Below are 18,892 nucleotides of genomic sequence, written 5' to 3' on the forward strand. Positions count from 1 at the left end.
CCGGCAGCGCTCCTGCAGCCCGCGTCCCTCCGCGCATCTGCTCGCACCCCCCGCACCCCCCCGGCCCACGGACGGCCGCAGCTCGCTCCCGCGGGGCCGCAGCTCCTGCCCCGCATCCCCCCGCCAGGGAGCCGCACCCGCGCCCCAAAAGCCGCTGCGGGCCGCCAGCAGCAGCACCGGGGCCGGCACGGCAGCGCTCCGCCCCGTGCCGCCTCGCCCCCCGCGGTGCCAGTGCGGAGAAGGGCGCCACGGAGCCGTGACGTCAGAGCGGCGGTTGAGGGGGGAGAAATGCCATTGCTATGACGTCATCCTGCTGCCGTCCCCGCGCGGGACGGGCGCCAGCAGCCGCGGCTGCCGCCGGTGCCCGCCCGGAGCCGCCCCCGGCGGGGCGGGTCGCGCAGCTCAGCTCGGCGCGGCGCAGCGCAGCGCAGCGCAGGGCGGGTCCCGGCGCAGGAGCCGCTGCCGGGTGCGCTGGGCCCGGGCAGCCGCCGTGCCAGCAGCTCTCGGCGGGGCGATGCGGATGGCGGTCGGTGCGGCAGCGGGCGAGGGGGCAGCGCAGAGCCCCGGCCCCGCCGCCGTGTCGCTGGGCTTGAGCGTGGCCGTGGTCTCCAGCCTGGTGAACGGCTCCACCTTCGTCCTGCAGAAGAAAGGGATCGTGCGGGCCCGCGGGCGAGGTAGGGGCCCGGCGCTGCGGTGGCGGCGGGCGGGAGCGCCCCCTCCTCCCCCGGGCTTCCCAGCCTCCCGCTCCCTCCGCACCGCCGCCTCTCCCCGGTCTCCGGAGAATCGCCGCCGGCACCGCGCGGGACGGGTCCCCCCGCCCGGGAGCCGCCCGCCCGCCCCGGGGACGCTCCCTCCGCTCGCCCCTGCGCAGCCCCCGCGGAAGGACCGCGGCGGCTCCGCGCTGCGGCGGCTCCGGCCCGGGCCGGCGGGAGAGAGCCGGGGGCAGCCGCCGGGCCCGGCCCGCGGAGGGCAAGCGAGGCCTCCGCGGGACAGGCTCCCTGGGTCGGGGCAGACCCTCTGCCGGGGGGGAGGCGGTGTCGCCTGGAGGGGGGGGCACCTTCCGGGCGGCAGGGCTGGGCGAGCCGGCCGTGGTGCATCACCCTAAGCGCGTTCGGCACGGCAGGCCGCCGGCTGGAGGGGGCGGCAGCGGTGTGAGGAACGGGCGCGGGGCGGCAGGTGGCGAGCCCGTTACCGCGGCCGTCAGCAACAGCTCCCGGTGCGGCCGGGGCCGGGCCGCTGTGTGTGCACACGCGTGTCGCTCCTGCGGCGCTGCCATGGGCTTGCGGGACTTTGCAACCCCTCGCTTTGGCTCCCGTAGTTTCTCGCCACCAACTGCGCCAGCACGCCTCGTCGCCTGTTTATTCTGGCTCTTCCACGGACACGGGCGATAAGTTCCATCAGTCACGTGGTGGTTTCCTTTTTGTGGGGATGGGAAGCACACCAGCAACGTGAAACCATGTCTTTCATTTTTGAGATTGAAATCCCGTACCTCATGGTTGTTTCCTGAGATTAACGGTCAGGAACTGACTGTGCAATCTGGGCAGTTTAGCCAAAACAAAGCTGTAAATTCACAGAGTATGAAGATCTTCTGTATTTTATTCTGAAATCGGCGCTCCTCAAAGCCTGTTGCCTCTGAATAGCATTTGCTAGTTGTGTCTTGATGCTTTGAATATAGGAAAATGCAATATATTTGGTTGTTCTTAAAACTGCGCTGTTACATGAGGGGAAAGTTGTAAACACAGGTTGTGTGAGGCCTCACAGGTTGCGTGAGGCCTCTGAATTGCGTATCTGTGGTCAGTAGCTGTTCTGTAGGTGATGGTGTCTGTGTATGAGCACATGTCCATAGGTTCTGGGAACTCTTTCTTACAAACAAATCCTTTTTAGTGACCAAGACGTGCTAGGTATTTTCTCTCTCTATGTGTGTGTGTATGTAAAGGAAAAAAATGAATATATTTATATATATATATGTACACACGCACATGTCTTTGAGATGGTTAGTGTTAGGCAGCAGTGTGTTTCCAGTGGGTGCTGCATCTGGCGTGTTCAGGGTGGATGCGCTGGAGCAGAACAAGCTTGCAACTATGTTGCTACTAGCAGGCAGCCTGATCTAATGAGCTTTTTTTGCCTTCTCTGCAATAACCTTACGGTTAAGGGCCTCAGACAATTAACTGTTTTGCCAGCACAGTCTCCCTTTCCCTCCAAGATGGCTGTAATACACTTTTATGGTCCTCAGAGAGATCGTGTTTGCATCATAAATACAAACCTTTTTTTTTTTTTTTTTTGTAAGGGAAACAATGAGGGAATGTGAGAGAAAGGAATGACTTTCCATCGCAGGGCAGTTGGAGGAAGTTTCTGGTTTGCAGTTTAGCGGAGTCTAATTACTCCTGAAGAGTTTTCAGTGGAGCAGTGGGTTAAGTGGGTGAAGGCCGTGTGCCTGCTCTGGCAGCTGTAAAACATCCTGTTTTGAAGATATCGCTGGTGTTTATTTGCATGTCTTGCCGAGCAATTTGTAGTATTTCCTATTGCCGTGCTCAGTGTGCAGACATCCAGGGAAATACCCTAGGCTTCTCTCTGTTTAATGGTGTGAACCAGCACGGTTCTGTCTTGAATCTAGCAGTCGGAGCTGTGAGCCCGAGATAGTGTCAGATGATGTCTTTTTTTCCATTGGTTTCAGTAGGTGTTGTATAATTAACAAGGAGGTACATGGAGTCTTTTTTGTCTTCTCTCTTGAATCAATAATATAGTATCAATGCAATTAGTAATCCTTGCTTCGACAGAAACAGCCACGGATGACAAATATTTTGCAAAGTTGTCTTTCTTGAGTCAATATTTTCTGTAATTTGTGCCCCCAACAGTGGTTTTGTTTTATATGCAATAACAAAAGTCTAAAAAATGATTGCACCCACTCTAAAGCTGGCCATTTTCATTAGTCATTTTCTATCTCATTTCAATTATATAGTGTGATTTCCAAGTGCTTAATATTTTATACATCTCCAGACTTATAGATTATTGTGGTTTTCTTTCATTTGGGATTTCAGCATAGGTACAGTACTGCATATAGCTTCAGCAGCTGTTGAGAGAGCATCTTTCCAAATAAATGCATAGCTGAATTGCTAGAAAGAGGAGCAGAACATAAGAGCAGAACATGATGCCAAGGTCATGCTTGGTGAAGGCTGGGCTTTAGGTTGGTAAGCAGTCATTAGCCTTGATGTTCGACAGAAGCAGGACTTATAAAACATGGTGCACAGGTTCCCTTGGTGCATCTCATGGCAAGAGCCTATAACCTACAGTGAAAATAATCATCCTGGAGCTTGGGAGGCACTAAAGGACAATCCAGAGTTTTCACTCCTCTCTTTGAAACAGGGCAGTACGTCAGGAATTCAGAAGTTTCAGTCGTAGCACTTTCCAGTGCTCAAATACAGGAGGATCGCTTCACACTGTGGTACTGCCAAAACTGCATGCCAAAACAATTTCTCTGCTACAGTTTCACTGAGGTGATATTAGCAACCTAATTGGTGCAAATCATGTTTTGTTTCCATAGGTTTCCCATTCTTCTAGCAGTGGTTCTAATCTGTATGTTTAAATGTTAGATGTCATCCTCAAGTGCATTTGGTGGCATTTTGGATGCTCTTCTATGTAATACTGCATTAGCATCACATAGGTACTTCAAATTGGAAATCAGAACTTCTGACTAATAAGTTGCCTTAAGATCTAACTTGGACACTTAGGCCAAATCTGAGCATCCTCTCTTTTTTCCTCTCACTCCATTGCCTTGAAGAACAGGGTTAAGATGAAGGTTCTCAATAGTTGAGACTGTTGAAATTGTTCTGGTTTGTAGTTCCAATATTGCAATTTTATATTTTTCTAATATGTCTTCCTATACTTCCTCTTCCAGGTACTTCGTACTTAACAGATATAGTATGGTGGTCTGGCACTATTGCAAGTAAGTATCTTAAAAGGTTTGATTTTTATTGAAGGGAGAAATTGCACTTAGATGGTGAAATGAGACATCGGGAAATTGAGGTTCTCATCTTGAATCTCATGCTCGCTTGTCACAAAATTCTCATCCCTCAGAAATACCCCACCTTTAGTAAACTCTTACTCTGGCTACTGTGTCTGATAGTGTTTGAGAAGGCAAAGAGCTGGGACAAACCTGAGTCGGACATCTTTCTGCATTTCCAAACCATCTGGTACTTGCAGCCTCTGGAAGCCACATGCTGCTCTGACTCTGGGTTCCTGCGCTGTTTGTGTCTCTGGATTGCACTGGTCTGCTCAGTTTTTAATAAAACTCAAAGCTGAATAAGAAATTGTCACTCTGCCCAAAAGGGCTTGTTGAGCACATGTTATTTTTTAGATCAGAAAGCACTTAGCCAGCCTCAATCAAAAAAAAAAATCTTTTTGATTTCTCATCTGACAGATACAGTTTCAGTTTTGCTTTTAATCTACAAGATTAATATGAAGCCTGGTGTGGTGCTGATATGGGATCAGTGTAATTTTACTCTTAGTATCTTTGTAAACTCAGCTCACACTAAATTCCCTCTCTGATGTGAATCCAGAGCATGGGGAGCAGCTGGCTTTCTCCTCTTGCAGTTCAGCCCTAGTTAACTCATGAGCTTAAAATCATACTCCACAGCCCACCTTGAAAACCTAATCTAGCCTCTTGCGAATTATTTTGAAACATCCTGATGCTGTTTGAGAGGTACGTGAGTCTAGTTGTGCCCCTTGTTTCTTGACAGCAAGGTAACTTTCTGATTTTGTTGTCCTCAAGCTATGCAAAAGGAAAGAAAACTGGTAGATCTATTGAAGGATAAAGTTCACAGCAAGTGTAGGAGCCAACAGACTTCAGAGGAAAGTCCTCAGCTAATTTAACCTGCGTTTAGGTAGTTCTGTGTCAGCTTCCTCCTCTGCTGGGATCAATACTGCCTAAGTAGCAATAAATCTGTGCGTTAATCGCTGTCATTTATCACTCGTGAGGCTCCCATCTTGGACCTCCAAGCAGAAGGAGTTAAAATCAGAGAGGTTATAATTACAGGAGTTTATCTTGGTGAATCAGAGAAAACTATTTCATGCTTAAAAGAGCTGACCAAATTGAATGAAGGCAGAACAGCCGAAGGGAATGATATCAGTTGGCTTTTGTCCAGTAGCTAGGTGCAGATATTTCAAAAACAAAGTCTCAGCAAGTTTACAGAGGAACAAGGGAAGAATTGCTTGGAGATATTATAGATTCAGAGCTGCAACAATGTCACAAACAGCGATAGCAAGGGCCAGGTAGGCACCTGTGGGATGCAGAGAAAGGCGATGTTTGCGGAATTAGCGATTTCCCCAGTTATCTGGGTGAGATTGTAACAGCTGACATAATTCTCTCCAGCAGGGCATTTGGAGTTTGGATGACTAACAAAACCCACATAAACTCTATCAACTTATTTTCACGATATTTGTTCAGATGGTGAACAAGCAGTTCTGTGTTGGCATGCTGACTCAGCATAACACTGCCTAACCATTCTGGGGCCTTGGGATGATCCACTGGATTACTGAAGACTTCAAAGGAAGGGCTACAGATTCTGCTGAGGGACTTTTTCTTACACTGTAGTCAAAAGAGTGATTGCAGCATGTGTACAGGTATTTCAACGAGCATTAAACTAATTAATTGGCTAATTAATTAGTTTCAGTGCAGGTTTTGACAGCAGTGTAGATGCGGCTGGCTTTTATAGTGGATACATCTATGTTAGTGCTTTATTGCAGGTGGGGAAATACACTTGTGAAGTGCATCTCCTGTTTGTCTCCACAGACTGGGATTTTGTTACATTGTTGAGCAGTCTTGTAGCTCCTGAACTGGACTTCTAAGATGAAACTAGGCTGGAAGATGCACTCTAGGAACATGCCTAATGCACACCAGCTGCAAACAGACTTTCAGTCCATGGGAGCAGGCTGAAGTTAGTCTGAAATAAAACCCCTGACATTCATAGAGCAGACGTCTTTGCTGTACAGGTCTACTGCTGGTCTCCTTGCTAATGTAGACATACCAGTGTGCGTGAAGTTTTGTGTTGCAATAACTTTGGGGATATTGGTATTCCTTTAGCAAATTTACAGCTTGGTATGCCTTCAGGAACTGAAGCAGAGTCTTGACTTAGAGCACTGAGGTATCTAGAGAGGAATTTCTGTCCAGAGAGGACTGGATAGGTGTGCAGCAAAAGTCCTCAACATCAGCTAGATGGTAACAATTACTGAGATTCTTTTTTTAATCGGTCTTAATTCAGTCCTGGTCTGTCATTTGTGGTAGTAAGAGACTTACTATTACTCCATGGTGATACTGAAAACCTCTGGTAAGTTCAGTTGCCTTACAATATGTGCAGTTTGACTGAAGCTTCAGAGACCTAATTTATGGGTTGGTGTTGGTACCATCTGTTAGGACTCTTCCAACAGAAAGCTAAAGTGCCTGACCTCCAAAAAAAGCAACCTTCTGTCAGTCAATTAGAAATGTATTGTAACCTGCAGAAACACAGTGTGCCAGCAGTGACCTGTCCTCTGTGCAAGATCTGCCCCAGTGCCTTCAGATGCCTTGAAGATAATGCCAAAGCTGCCACATATATCTACGGAAAACAAGCCTGAGCCTGATAGCTGATTTACTCTGTTCCTGGGGCAGGAAGACCATCACCAATTCTTGTGCTCCAGAAATGCTGCTCATTAACTTCTCTGGCTCACTCCTGCACGTAGGGAAAGCCTCAGTGAATTGAATTAGTATAATTTTGCCATACTCTGCAGTTTTGTAAGTTTGTTTGTCCCCTTCATGTTTCCTGTAGGTTACACAGGTCTTCAGCTCTACTGCTAATGTGAGCTAATTTGGTAAATTAATTAATGTTTGCACAGTGCTTTGCAGGCGTAAAGAACAGGATGATGCTAATGATATTTGATAGTCAAGGGCAATGACAGCCTGAGCATAAAGACAGCTTGGATTCTTGAAATGTTTTGAAATACAGATAATGGCTTTTAACATCAGCTGGAAATTTGAGCTGTATGTAGTTCGTGTTCAGTCTCAAGGTTCTTGCCAGTTACCACAGACCCTGTAACTATGCAAGCATCGCATTGCCCTGTTATGAACTTGCCAGCACTTGCAAAATCATCCATCTTTTCTTCTTTAACTGAAAACTTGAACACACGAACTGTTTATCAAAGCTGTGGTGTGCAATAGTGTGGTACCTCTTGGAATTTGCTTTTATTGGGGGAAAGAAAAGAATATGACTGTGAGGCTGTTACTATGAATTGTCAGGGATCTCTTCTTTTTACCGTGGTTCAGAATGACTTTTGATGTTATATAGTGGTGTGAAAATTTAATGTGGCCTACTGTGTGTTAAAAAGCCCTCACGCATGTGCTTAGTATTTCATTAGTAGACGCCTTTCCTCAGCACTGTCCTTATTTCTGCCATGTGCTCACACACCCCCCCCGCCCCCAAGGTAACGCTGCTGTTAGGAACTGTAACCAAGTTACATGTATGCACATTGTAAAGATGAAATCATGGGTTATTTGTACTTTTAGCCTTCCTTATGTAAATATGTGAGTGCAATCCATGAGTGTTTCTAAGTCATAGTCTTATTTATAAGTTAAATGAGATTTACTGTGCTCTCTTGGATCTTCTTGTGTGGCAAATATAAATCTTATATTTAAAAATAATTTTAAAATATAGAAAAATTCCAGTCATTTTGTTTAAGTGCAAAATTAACAGAGCTAAGCAAATCTGTAACATCTGTTTTCTAGTTAGGTCAGTCTTTCCCAAACAGTATTGGGTAAATTTTCATTGCTGCTTTTTACAAAGGGATTTAAAGGCTTATTTCTGGTTCTCTTGGCAGTGGCCCTGGGTCAAATAGGGAATTTCTTGGCCTACACTGCAGTCCCAACTGTGCTAGTGACGCCCTTGGGAGCTCTTGGCGTTCCATTTGGGTAAGAGTTTGCTTTTCTTGTTCTTATCTGAATGTTGTTACTATTTAATAAAATGTCAGATAGATTCAGTGATCACTGGAGGTCCACTGAGAAGATAACAGGCTTACAGCTGTTAATGATGTGTTACAATGTCCTATTTTCCTATTTACCCCAGCAAAGCGGTGGGATGGGAAGCTGGGGGAGGCAATAGTGAAGAAGGTGTTCCTGAGTATCTTCTGGTTTAACTAACACTATGATCTGGAACAGATAAACTTTTTTTTTTTCTCTTCACTGTGGTTATTCTGGACTCTTCTGCCTATTCTCTTACTCGCAGTTCCCTTACTATGTAGATCTTTCCTTTTGTCTCACGTTCTTTCTCTCCCCTGCTTTCCACAGCCCACGTGATTATTGATGCTGATTCCCATTTAATTGGATTTGGCCTCTTTCCTGAAGCAAGGGAGTCCCTTGCATATGCATGCCCCCAGCTTCTTGAGTGTTATATTCATGGGGTCGGTGGGGGGAACAAAAAATGCAGTGAGTGTTCCTTAAAAGGAGTTTAATTATGCAACTAAACGTTTTGTGAATAGCTAGACTTACAGCTGTGAAACTACTGCAGTGTAGAAGTACAATTCTTCAGAAACAAAGCTGTGCGCTGCCTCGAGATTTTTCTGTTGGCTGCTGTTGGCTGCTGAACTGTGCATCTGACTGCACTGGTCATCTGTTTCAGAGTGTAGATTGCTTTCTATGGGCTTCGTGCTGTCTTTAGTTTCATACACTAAGCAGCATATTGATGGTGCTCTACTTACCACCCACTATTTTGTCCTAAGCCACATAATTTTGTGTATTTTGGTCAGCTGGGTGTCTAAGCAGAGTCCTGTGTTCTTTGTAACCAAAGGTCACTTTTATCTCATGACTGCTCAGCACCTGTAAAATGGGGCTTCATGACAGCTTACCAAATTGTTAATGGGTAGATATCTGTCTCGGGTGTCAGATGCCTGGTTTGGGGGGTTGAGTTCTTTTTGGAGGAGGTGATGTGCTGGTGTTCTTTGGGGTGTTGTGCCTGGGCTTTTTGTTGTGTTTTGGGCGGGGTTGTTGTTGTTTTTCCTGACAGGAGGCATCAAGGATTGAGTAGGACTGCGACTACATAAATCTTTCTTAAAATAACTCGGAAATGCATTTTGAGGATCCACCAACATTTGGTCAAGATCCATCAACATTTGATACTATCCCTTTAAGAGGGAAATTCATGTGGTGCATCACTGTTGGAGCATTATTAACAGAATGTAGTCAAACTTTTAATTTTCTTCCTCTTTGTGAAAGGTCCATTTTAGCTTCTTACTTACTGAAAGAGAAACTGAACATTCTTGGCAAGCTGGGATGTTTGCTGAGCTGCGCTGGGTCTGTTGTTCTCATCATCCATTCCCCAAAGTCCGAGAGTGTAACAACTCAGGCTGAGCTTGAAGAGAAGCTTACAAATCCAGGTACTTTGTTCTTTTATTAACTCATAATGATTTTGTGAGTTTAATCAAGAGCACTTGAGATGAAGGGGCTTACCACTTCTACCAGTCAGGAAAATTGACTTGTGAAGAAACCATGACCTGACAGAGACAGACCAGTACAGCTTTTGTGCAGGAAAATGATGCCTTGCTGTACTTGGAACATCGCTGGGATACATGTGCACAGAAAGGAAAATGTGGGTACTTTTGAAAGCATTATCCTGTGCAGCAAGCTCAGAACAATGGCCATTTGAACTTGAACTTTCTAAAATGATGAAAAAGTGTATCTTGCTACTTAGAGATGAAGGGTACAGTTCTAGGATCTCAATTTAAGCTATCTTATGCAAAACAAAAATGCTGATTGTCTTTTGTTCTTTAATTCTGCATTATTTTTTTTTATTAAAAGTTTATGCTAGATACCAGTTATGTTCCAAGCAGACTTCTTTGCACAATAAAGGTGTGTAGAAATAGACTGTCGAGACATATGCTGAAATGCCTGTTCTTTCTCACAGAGAATGTGAAGCCCCACTAGTTGCTGGAGGACACATACTAGTGCTAATATGTGCCAAATCCACTTTTATTTTTCTTGCATAAGAGCTAAACTGCCAACTATTGTTGTTTCCTTTAATTGCTTTAGGTGAGAGAAACTCAAACCTAGTAACGTCAACTATTCAAAAAATCTGCAAACAAAGAAAAGAAAACAAATACCTTTATCTAAATTTACCATTTCAATCTGACCAAAATTAATTGGAAATTAATTTCTTTAAAACTGTAAAGCATGAATTGTTTTTCATCAGTCTAATCTGTATACTGATGCTATAATGTAAATGATAGGGCCTTCCAGTTTGTCCATACTCATCTTGCTCACTTCAATGGGTTCTTAACTTTATGTTTAAGTTCTTTACTGGATCCACCTACCATGCATGCTCTGTTGCACTGGTTATGAATGAGGTGTTATCACTGCTGTCTCTCATAGGGGGCTTTAAGGAGTATAGTCCTGATGCAAGAGAGAATAAAATTTAAAAAGCCATCTTAAATCCAGTTCAAATCTGCAACAGTGTGTATTTTACTACATGATGATCTGTTTTACCCAAAGAACAGAACATCATCTTCAGTTGCAGGTGCCCACGACAACTCTTAAAAGCTCGGTGATCTGGAATGGACCTCTGTTCGATAGCAAATCTTAATCCTGTTGTATATATGAAGTTCGCTGGTACAACATGATTTGCCTGTTAAAATCTTTAGAAGGCTAAGAGTTTTCACCTTGCTATTATCTTGTTTTCTTTTTGTTTTCCAGTTTTCGTGGGTTATCTCTGCATAGTGCTGCTAATGCTTCTCCTGCTTATCTTCTGGATAGCTCCAGCTCATGGACCTACTAATATCATGGTTTACATCAGTATTTGTTCTCTGTTGGGCAGTTTCACTGTTCCCAGCACAAAAGGCATTGGGCTGGCGGCTCAAGACATCTTTCATAATAACCCATCAAGTCAAAGGGCTCTGTACCTATGTCTGGTACTTCTGGCAGTATTAGGATGTAGCATTATCATTCAGTTCAGATACATCAATAAGGCACTGGAATGTTTTGACTCCTCTGTGTTTGGTGCCATCTACTATGTTGTGTTTACCACCCTAGTCCTGTTGGCTTCAGCCATCCTTTTCAGAGAATGGAGTAATGTAGGAGTGGTAGATTTCTTGGGAATGGCTTGTGGTTTCACCACAGTATCTATTGGAATTGTTCTTATACAAGTCTTCAAGGAATTCAACTTCAATATTGGGGATTTAAATAAACCTAACATGAAGACAGATTAAAATAATTTTTGAGGGGAAACTGGATGGCTCAGGGAAGGATGCAGAGCCTTTCATTTCTAGGTCACTGATTCAAATATGATTCAGGTTGGTAGTTACCCTGTGAATATTTGGTGGCCTACGTGAAATGAATTGGAGGCTCCATCCAGTTTCAAAGGAACAGTTGTCCATGTACCCCAGTCAACACAATAAATGACCTTAATTGGAACCACTGATTGAGTCAGCATAGAGACCAATGTATTTCCTTACTGTAAAAGGTAATCCAGTAAAAAAGATCTGGGGATATTCTGACAGACCTGTTTGTGAAAGCTTGCATTGTGGCTTGTGAGGTACTGTTTCTGTGGGCAGAGAACATCAGTTTCTAATGCACTCAATCTGACACCTTTCATGAGTGATATATACCTTAAAATATAGTGGGGGGGGAAAATTGAGTGGGACAAGTTGTTAATCTCAATATAGCAATGTGTTCACCATCAAGGCTGTGAATTCTGAGGCAGTTGTTGGTTGAACCGTGGACTGCAAACTTGTCCCTTTTAGTGACTGTTTTGGCAAGTTGGTCTGTTATGCGGTGAAGACACCGGGGAGTTTCAAATTGAATTCTTTACACAGAGCAGTGGACCCTTAAAAATCTTTCACTAATTACTTATCAGCTGATAGTAGTGTCCAGGTATGCATTTTTCTTTGTAATTCACGTGCATTAAGACATACTGCATTCATCTGAGAGTTTTTAATTGGGAGCAGACAGGAAGACCGTGAAGGATGTGGAAATGATGCACAGACCCATTGCCTATATGGTGGCTCAGAACTATTTCAGTGCCTTTGTAATCCAAAATTACTGCATAAATGTGAATGTATTTTTTTTCAGATAGCCTATACTGGTTTAATAATTCAATTTCACTGTCTATAATACTGGACTGTATTCAAATTCTAAACATATAAAGCATCCAGAAGGAGCCACACGTTTTTGGAAGAATTTACAAACCTGAACTGAAACCCTTAGATGCCTTGACAGCTTCTGAAAAACCCATCACCCTAAAGGGAAGAAATAATCTACAGGGGGACTGTTTAAAGCAGTCCAGCATACCCTTATTTTAGTTAAGTGACTAAATACAGGAAACCATTTTGTGAAGTAGCTAATAAGCAGGGACCACAAAAAATTAAATTTGAGAGAGAAGAGCACGAGTTTTCTCATAGCTCCAAAAAAGCTGGTCCAATCCTCTCGTAATGTAGGAAAAGGAGGTTAAAGACTGGAAAAGCGTAGGGAGCTGACCTTCAGAAAACCAACAGGGGTATACATTCAGATCCAGTAATTTACAGACTTCTGTGAACAGTTCAGCCATAATATTTTTACAAGTAGCACAGCTTAAGCTATGATTGGAATGATTCTGAACTCTTCGGTGTAAACCATTTAGAGAATATTGATCTGTCAAAGAAAGAAATAGTTAATTTTCATGTTCTACTTATATTTGGTTTTTAAAACATCGTGAGACAAATACTTGTAAGGAAAGCTCGAAAAGTAATGAATGTTATCTCCATTTAAATACAAAATGGAAGAGTACAGTGGAACTCAGCATCTCTAGTTCAGAAGGTCTCTTGAGACAAATAAAAACCGCAACATGATTACAAGACAGTATTTGAAAAAGTTCATGACACTATCGAGAAATTGTGAATGTAGCTTTGTGTCTGGGTGACAGGAATGCAGAAGTTAGTTAATGCGAAGTAATACTGTTCACTCTCGTGATGTCTTTTGTTGACCTGAATTAATGTTACCTTAAAACTCAGCCTCTGTTTTCATTTAAAAGCAATGTTATAAGCCCTTCTCATGACAGCAATAATTGTGAACAGTGAATCCTAAAGATTTAGTAATCTGAAGGGACTGTTCTGAGGGAGTAAGAGCCCCACTATGTTATTTGGAAGCTTGTTTTATAACTCCAAATTGCAGCTGAATGACTCTTGAGTTGCCAGAAACACGTTGTTATAGGTCAGCACAGAAGCTAGGTATCTTGGTGAAATGAAACAGCCCTCACAGAGAAAAGGCCATCTCCTTTACATGTTATGTATGGTTTCCAGAAAGTTTGAGGATTGTAGATGAGGTGGATTGGACTGTGAAAGCTGGTTAAAACTAACCTGTTCCGTTATTGATTGGAAGATGGTATCTTGGTTTTCAGTAGACAGTTACGTTTTGTCATATTAATTCCCTTTTTTCTGATTGAAACTGAAATTGTACATAGGTTATGAGACCTGTTGTGACCCACTCTTTAAAACAGTATTAGCTGTTTTCTGAAGCAGTCAAGTTGTCATTTCAAATTCAGAGTTCATGAGTTGCCTGTTGGTTTGGTACTAGCCTTTAATTGCTGAAGACTTCTGTGCAAATCTTTAGATCAGAATGGAAATGATTGTGGTCTCATCTTAGTCCTCCTTTGGCCATATTTGTTCGTCTTGTTTTGTTTTAAAATTCACTCCTATTTATTTAGAAAGTGCCTATCTTAGTATGTTAGGTGCATATGCAAGTTAGTAGTAAATATTAGATCCAAAATAATTTTGACTGCCCTGTCTAAACCTTGCCGTCTTCTACACCACACACACACGTTTACTTGATAAGCGCTCACTATGCAGAGTAAGAATAAAGTAGCAGCCATGTTCTGTGGTCCTCTGACCATCCTTACAGCTGATAAATGTCTGCATAGGTTCCTTCGCTTCTCCCCAGCTGCTCCTCATCTGTGATAAGCTTTCTGGAAAAGTCTAGTTAACTTCATTGTTTAAAACAGAAATGTCAAAAGCCAGCACGTAACGTGAAAAAAATTCTCGTGGCCTTGCACATCATTTATATCTGCAGCCTTTTACATCATGAATGCTAAAAAATGGAAACCTTTAATTTTGCTACCTTTGTTCAGTATATAGCAGCGCTCTTTTCAGTTCTGCTGTACCTGGATCTGGTTAATTTCTAACTTTAGAAAAATATTACCATTTTCTGTTGTCACTGTTGGTATGATTCTTCCCTCCTCCATCCCATGCCCTCCTCGTTCTAGGTGTCCTACCTTTTTAGTCCCGTTGCTTTTCTGATTTAAAAGGAGGCACTGTTGAAGTTGAATTTTAGCCATTCCCTCTGGTGGTTGTTTTTTTTTTTTTTTCACCCCTCTGGCAAGTAAGCACTTTGAATAAGATAGCAGAGTTCCATCATCTCAGGGAGCAAATGTGCATAGTTGTCTCCTGAGCTTTGGTGTCCTTCATGGGTCTGCCCTTTTCATGTTCTCTTTGCATTATGTCTGTTGATAGCTGTGAGCCAGATGACTTCAGTTCTGATTCCAAAGTAGGAGTGGGAGAGGCTACACATACAAAAAGTGGACTCATGACAATGGTGGGATGTATTTGAATTAAATTCAAATGCATACGAAAGGCGTTTCACTCCGTATTTCTGGCTTCTGTTCTATTTGTCAAACATATTTACTTGGTACTCACTTGAAGATAGATTTTTGATCATTATCCCTTCAGTGTATGGAGGATTTACATGTGTCAGTCACAATCTTTATTAGGTGTCAAACACACAAATCTCTCAAAAGTTCAGTAGGAAAGTAGAAACCTTTTTGATACAACCAAAAAAAAAAAGTTTGTTACACCTTAAATACTTATGTAAAGAAGAAAAAATATCTAAACAAATTATCTGCTGTACTGACTTTCCAGGACTCTGTATGTGTAAATAGAACCTATTTATTAGCGAGCTGCAACTAACATTAATAAGAACCTGTCATATCACAGTTTGGCAAGTGACGCTTCCTATTAATTATCTTGGTTTATATTGAACATACATGTTTCTCTGAAGTGACTAGCACTGAAAAATGAAAACACTGGATTAATCTGTTGGAACACTAGAACCTGAGGCTTAGGTTTCCATTTTATTTTAAAAATAGAGGGTTTATATTTGAAGAAAGATTTGGGATTAATAAATATGGGGTGCTTTAAATGGGCAGTTATTTCCATGTTCTACCCCTCTCACCTTTCTGTTTCATAAAGATAAAACATCAAGGATTCTACCAATCTTCCTTGGTTGTCTCGAGATCGCATAACTGCTGAAGTTTTACTGTTAAATCAAATGTTATCAAATGTTTATCTATTACCTGTTATCTTATCCGTTACAGAGATTAGTCTTTGTAAAACTCTTTGGTGCTACTGAATATGGGCTTAAGTGATGCAGAACAGTGTGTACTGCATTAGGCACCAATGATGTCAACAGTTATTATTGCTAGTGCCCAAGTATTTCAGACAGTAGTGTTGAAATGTTACAGATTAAGAAATCTTTTCTAAAAGCTGCAAATAAGTTTGGGGGTTTTATTGTTATTGTTGAGTTGGGTTGCCCCCCCCCCCCCCCCCCCGCCCCCAACATTTGCTCTACAGAGTGGAAAATATCACACAAAAGGGGTATTTTTAGGTTAAATCCTTTTTCAACTGTGGAACTTTTGTTGTTTTTATTTATTTACTTTTATTCTTTTCCTGGAATGTAAAAAATAGGTCTAATGGGATGTGGGGAAAAGGTGGATGGCAACAAACATACAGTGTTACGTTTGGTTGCTTCAATGCTATTACAATATAGTTACTACAGATTACATAAAAATGGTTTATTTTATTAGCTTCCAAATAATGTATATATAGATTTGTTAATGGCTTACAAGTCAAGCTTACTCTTTGCTTTTTAAATAATAGTTATAGGCATGTTGTATTTGCCTTGTGTAAATTATAAAAGGCTATTTATTAAGTTTTCTGATAACTAATCTATTTATTAACCTGTATTGTTTTAAAATAAATGATTTATTTCTAGCTCAATGCTTGTTTTGTGGTGACTCTATATCGCATGGGGTGGGGTGCTGTGTGAAGTCTTTCCCACACACCCACCTGCCATACAGCCTAATTCATAAGCCCAAACTATTTCCTTTACCCTTTCATAAAATAGCAGCCTTGTTTTTACAGAGAGTAGCAGATTCTTTCATGGGTACAGAGCAGTTGCCACACAAAGGGCTCAGCTGTCATTTAGTGGTGTCCACCGGTAAGGGATAGTCTTAATGTCTTCATTGTACTGAAGTTTGTTCACCGGTAAAATGAATGCTGCTCTCTCAGAAATGTTTCTTGGGGCCTGAGTCACTTCAAACTGTGTGGTAGGGGTTCTCATGTGCTCTGTTCCTGCATTGCTGTACCTTGGCTATTTGCTAGAGCTTTTGTTTCAAGATCTACTACTCCACAGCTGGGTGTGCATCGAGTGGCAACAGCTGTAAGGAGGTCTGTGTCACCGGTCTGATTTACTGTCACAAGAGCTTCCTGTAGAAAGAATCACTTGAAGAATTATGGTGGTTGCCCAACGAATCCTTCATCTGAAATTCCTAGCTCCTTGTTTCAGGTACTGGCAAATATGTGACTTTCGGGCATGGGTTGTTCTGTTATATTTTTTTTTAATGGTAGCATTTAGGATTAAGAACTGTTTCAGTCTTTGTACTTGCGTTTTGGGGGATGCATCAGTATTACTGCTGGTCAAAGTTGAAAGTAATTTTTAAACAAGGAACTTAGCTCCTCTCCAACATAAAATGTTTTATGCAGTGGAAAAGATTGGCATGGAATCTTTACTGGGTATGCCACTGCAATTTTATTTTTGATGATATTAATGCTACGTACAAAGGCAGACCAGAAAACTAGAGAGGCTTTCCCTTCTACATGCAGCATCTCTGATTTTTAAATAAATACGTATTTTGAGAACATGCTTTTAGCAGGAAAATTCAGTGCTCTCATCTCTTTCTGTGCATCTCTGGAGTTAGGCCTCCAAGGCAGCATTGTGGTAAAGGCAAGTATGCCATTTACACCGCTGTTACTGTTGAAAGTCTGGGACATGACCAATCCTGAGCATACATCTCTCAGCAACACAGTTCGTATGGGAAGAGTGTTAAAGACCGACATCCCCCCCCAAAAGGGGGAAAAAAAAAAAGCCCCGTGGATTTTTCTGAGGTTTGTTCTAAGAGCTTAAGTGTTAAGTGGAGTTCGTTAAGTTCCTTGTATGTGACAGTGCAACTGTTGTATGAGTAGACTTGCAGACATGGCTTTTTGTTCTGCTCAGCTGTCTTTGTGAAATGCAGCAGGGATGTGGCCACCGGAGACCCTGTTACAGCTGCCCGATTCCCTCATCAGTTTTCTGCCAGGTGCAGACCTCACTGGATTCACCACCCTGGTAGGAGTTTCAAAACTGCCAGCTGGCACCTTTCTGCCCAGGGAGTGTGTACCAGAGAGCAGCTCCAGGCAGGTGGTGCGTGGTGGCTTTCATCTCACCCCCTTCGTGATGTGTGCGCAGCTGGAAATTGCTGCACTGGGGTCAGTTGGTATGCACACGCGAGTGAGACTGCCTGCTAACCTGGTAATGTTTCCCGAGGTTGTATGGGTGGCATTTTTGCTCTTTGTCCTTTTAAACCTTTTGAGATGTTTAAAGCCTGTCGGTAGCCTTGCAAAAGTACCTGCGCTAGCTGTCCTCTCTTGTGGAATCCGTTGAGCACAAAGATGGCTTGTGCTGCTGAGTTACCCCCCAAGAATGGGTTAGGTTTGCATCCTGGTTTTGGCTGGGATAGAGTTAATTTTCTTTCTCGTAGCTGGTGCAATGCTGTGTTTTGGATTTGTTGTGAGAATAATATTGATAACATCCTTTTAGTCATTGCTAAGTAATGTTTATGCAAAGTCAAGGACTTCTCAGTTTCTCAGGCCCTGCCAGTGAGGGGGCTGGAGGGGCACGGGAAACTGGGAGGGGACACAGCCAGGACAGCTGCCCTGAACTAGCCAAAGGGATATTCCACACCATGGGACGTCATGCTGAGTATATAAGCTGGGGGAAGGAGGAGGAAGGTGGGGGGATGTTCAGGGTGATGGCGTTTGTCTTCCCAAGTAACCATTTCATATGACAGAGCCCGGTTTTCCTGAAGATGGCTGAACACCTGCCTGCCAACGGGAAGCGGTGAATGAATTCCTTGCTTTGCTTTGCTTGAGTGCGTGGCTTTTGCTTTACCTGTTAAACTGTCTTTATCTCAACCCACGAGTTTTCTCACTTTTACCCTTCCGATTCTCTGCCCCATCCCATTGCGGGGGAGTGAGCTGAGCGGCTGTGTGGGCTGAGCTGCTGGCTGGGGTTAAACCATGACACTTTGGCAGGTTACCACCATTCTGATAGTTGGAGTTCTTTCCAGATACTCAGCAAACGTGTCTGAAATACCATGCTGTTGTAAATTACTCAGAGGTACTTTGAGTACTTTCTACTACTAAGCACAACCCCTGGCTTTGAAGTAAAGGCTTAATGATTTGTGCCAAAGTGAGAGCGCTGAAAAAAAAAAGTGTTATTTTGTGTGAGCAGGTGACAGTATGTTAAGCGGAACTAGCAGCCGAAGAAACATGAGGAAGAGGGTTTAACAGAGTGACTGAAATACCAGTCTAATGCTTAAAGGAGTCTAGTTAATATTTTCAGGTGTTTATTACCTTCATTCTTGTTTTAGGTTGGTTGAGAGGTGGTTTTGAAGAGGGGAGAGTAGGAGGAGGAGAGTGGAAGGAGAAGACTAAATCCACTTGCTTCAGACATGGTTGCTGTTTAACTCAGTAATGTTAACTGTTTCTAGCATTTGGCATGATCACAGGCACATTAATTTCTTTAAACTTTGAACTG

General features: G+C 43.1%; 1 protein-coding gene across 1 annotated transcript; it reads left to right on the plus strand.

Annotated features, from left to right (window-relative positions):
- Positions 1-242: 242 nt before the first annotated feature.
- On the plus strand, positions 243-16,035 carry NIPA1 (NIPA magnesium transporter 1). The gene is made up of 5 exons (XM_056328863.1): positions 243-674; positions 3,896-3,943; positions 7,846-7,936; positions 9,236-9,396; positions 10,709-16,035. Exons 1-5 carry the CDS (start codon positions 515-517, stop codon positions 11,218-11,220), a joined length of 972 nt encoding a protein of 323 aa, XP_056184838.1. The 5' UTR covers positions 243-514; the 3' UTR covers positions 11,221-16,035.
- Positions 16,036-18,892: the final 2,857 nt, after the last annotated feature.

This window comes from Falco biarmicus, chromosome 2 (assembly GCF_023638135.1).
Source record: "Falco biarmicus isolate bFalBia1 chromosome 2, bFalBia1.pri, whole genome shotgun sequence".
NCBI lineage: Eukaryota > Metazoa > Chordata > Aves > Falconiformes > Falconidae > Falco > Falco biarmicus.

What these genes read in the sequence shown, in the direction of transcription:
- NIPA1 (XM_056328863.1), top strand. Translation starts at nt 515, where the DNA reads ATGCGGATGGCGGTCGGTGCGGCAGCGGGCGAGGGGGCAGCGCAGAGC. An exon ending in GCTCTTGGCGTTCCATTTGG is followed by an intron (nt 7,937 to 9,235) that starts GTAAGAGTTTGC and finishes TCTTTGTGAAAG; the next exon opens with GTCCATTTTAGCTTCTTACT. An exon ending in AGAGAAGCTTACAAATCCAG is followed by an intron (nt 9,397 to 10,708) that starts GTACTTTGTTCT and finishes TTTGTTTTCCAG; the next exon opens with TTTTCGTGGGTTATCTCTGC.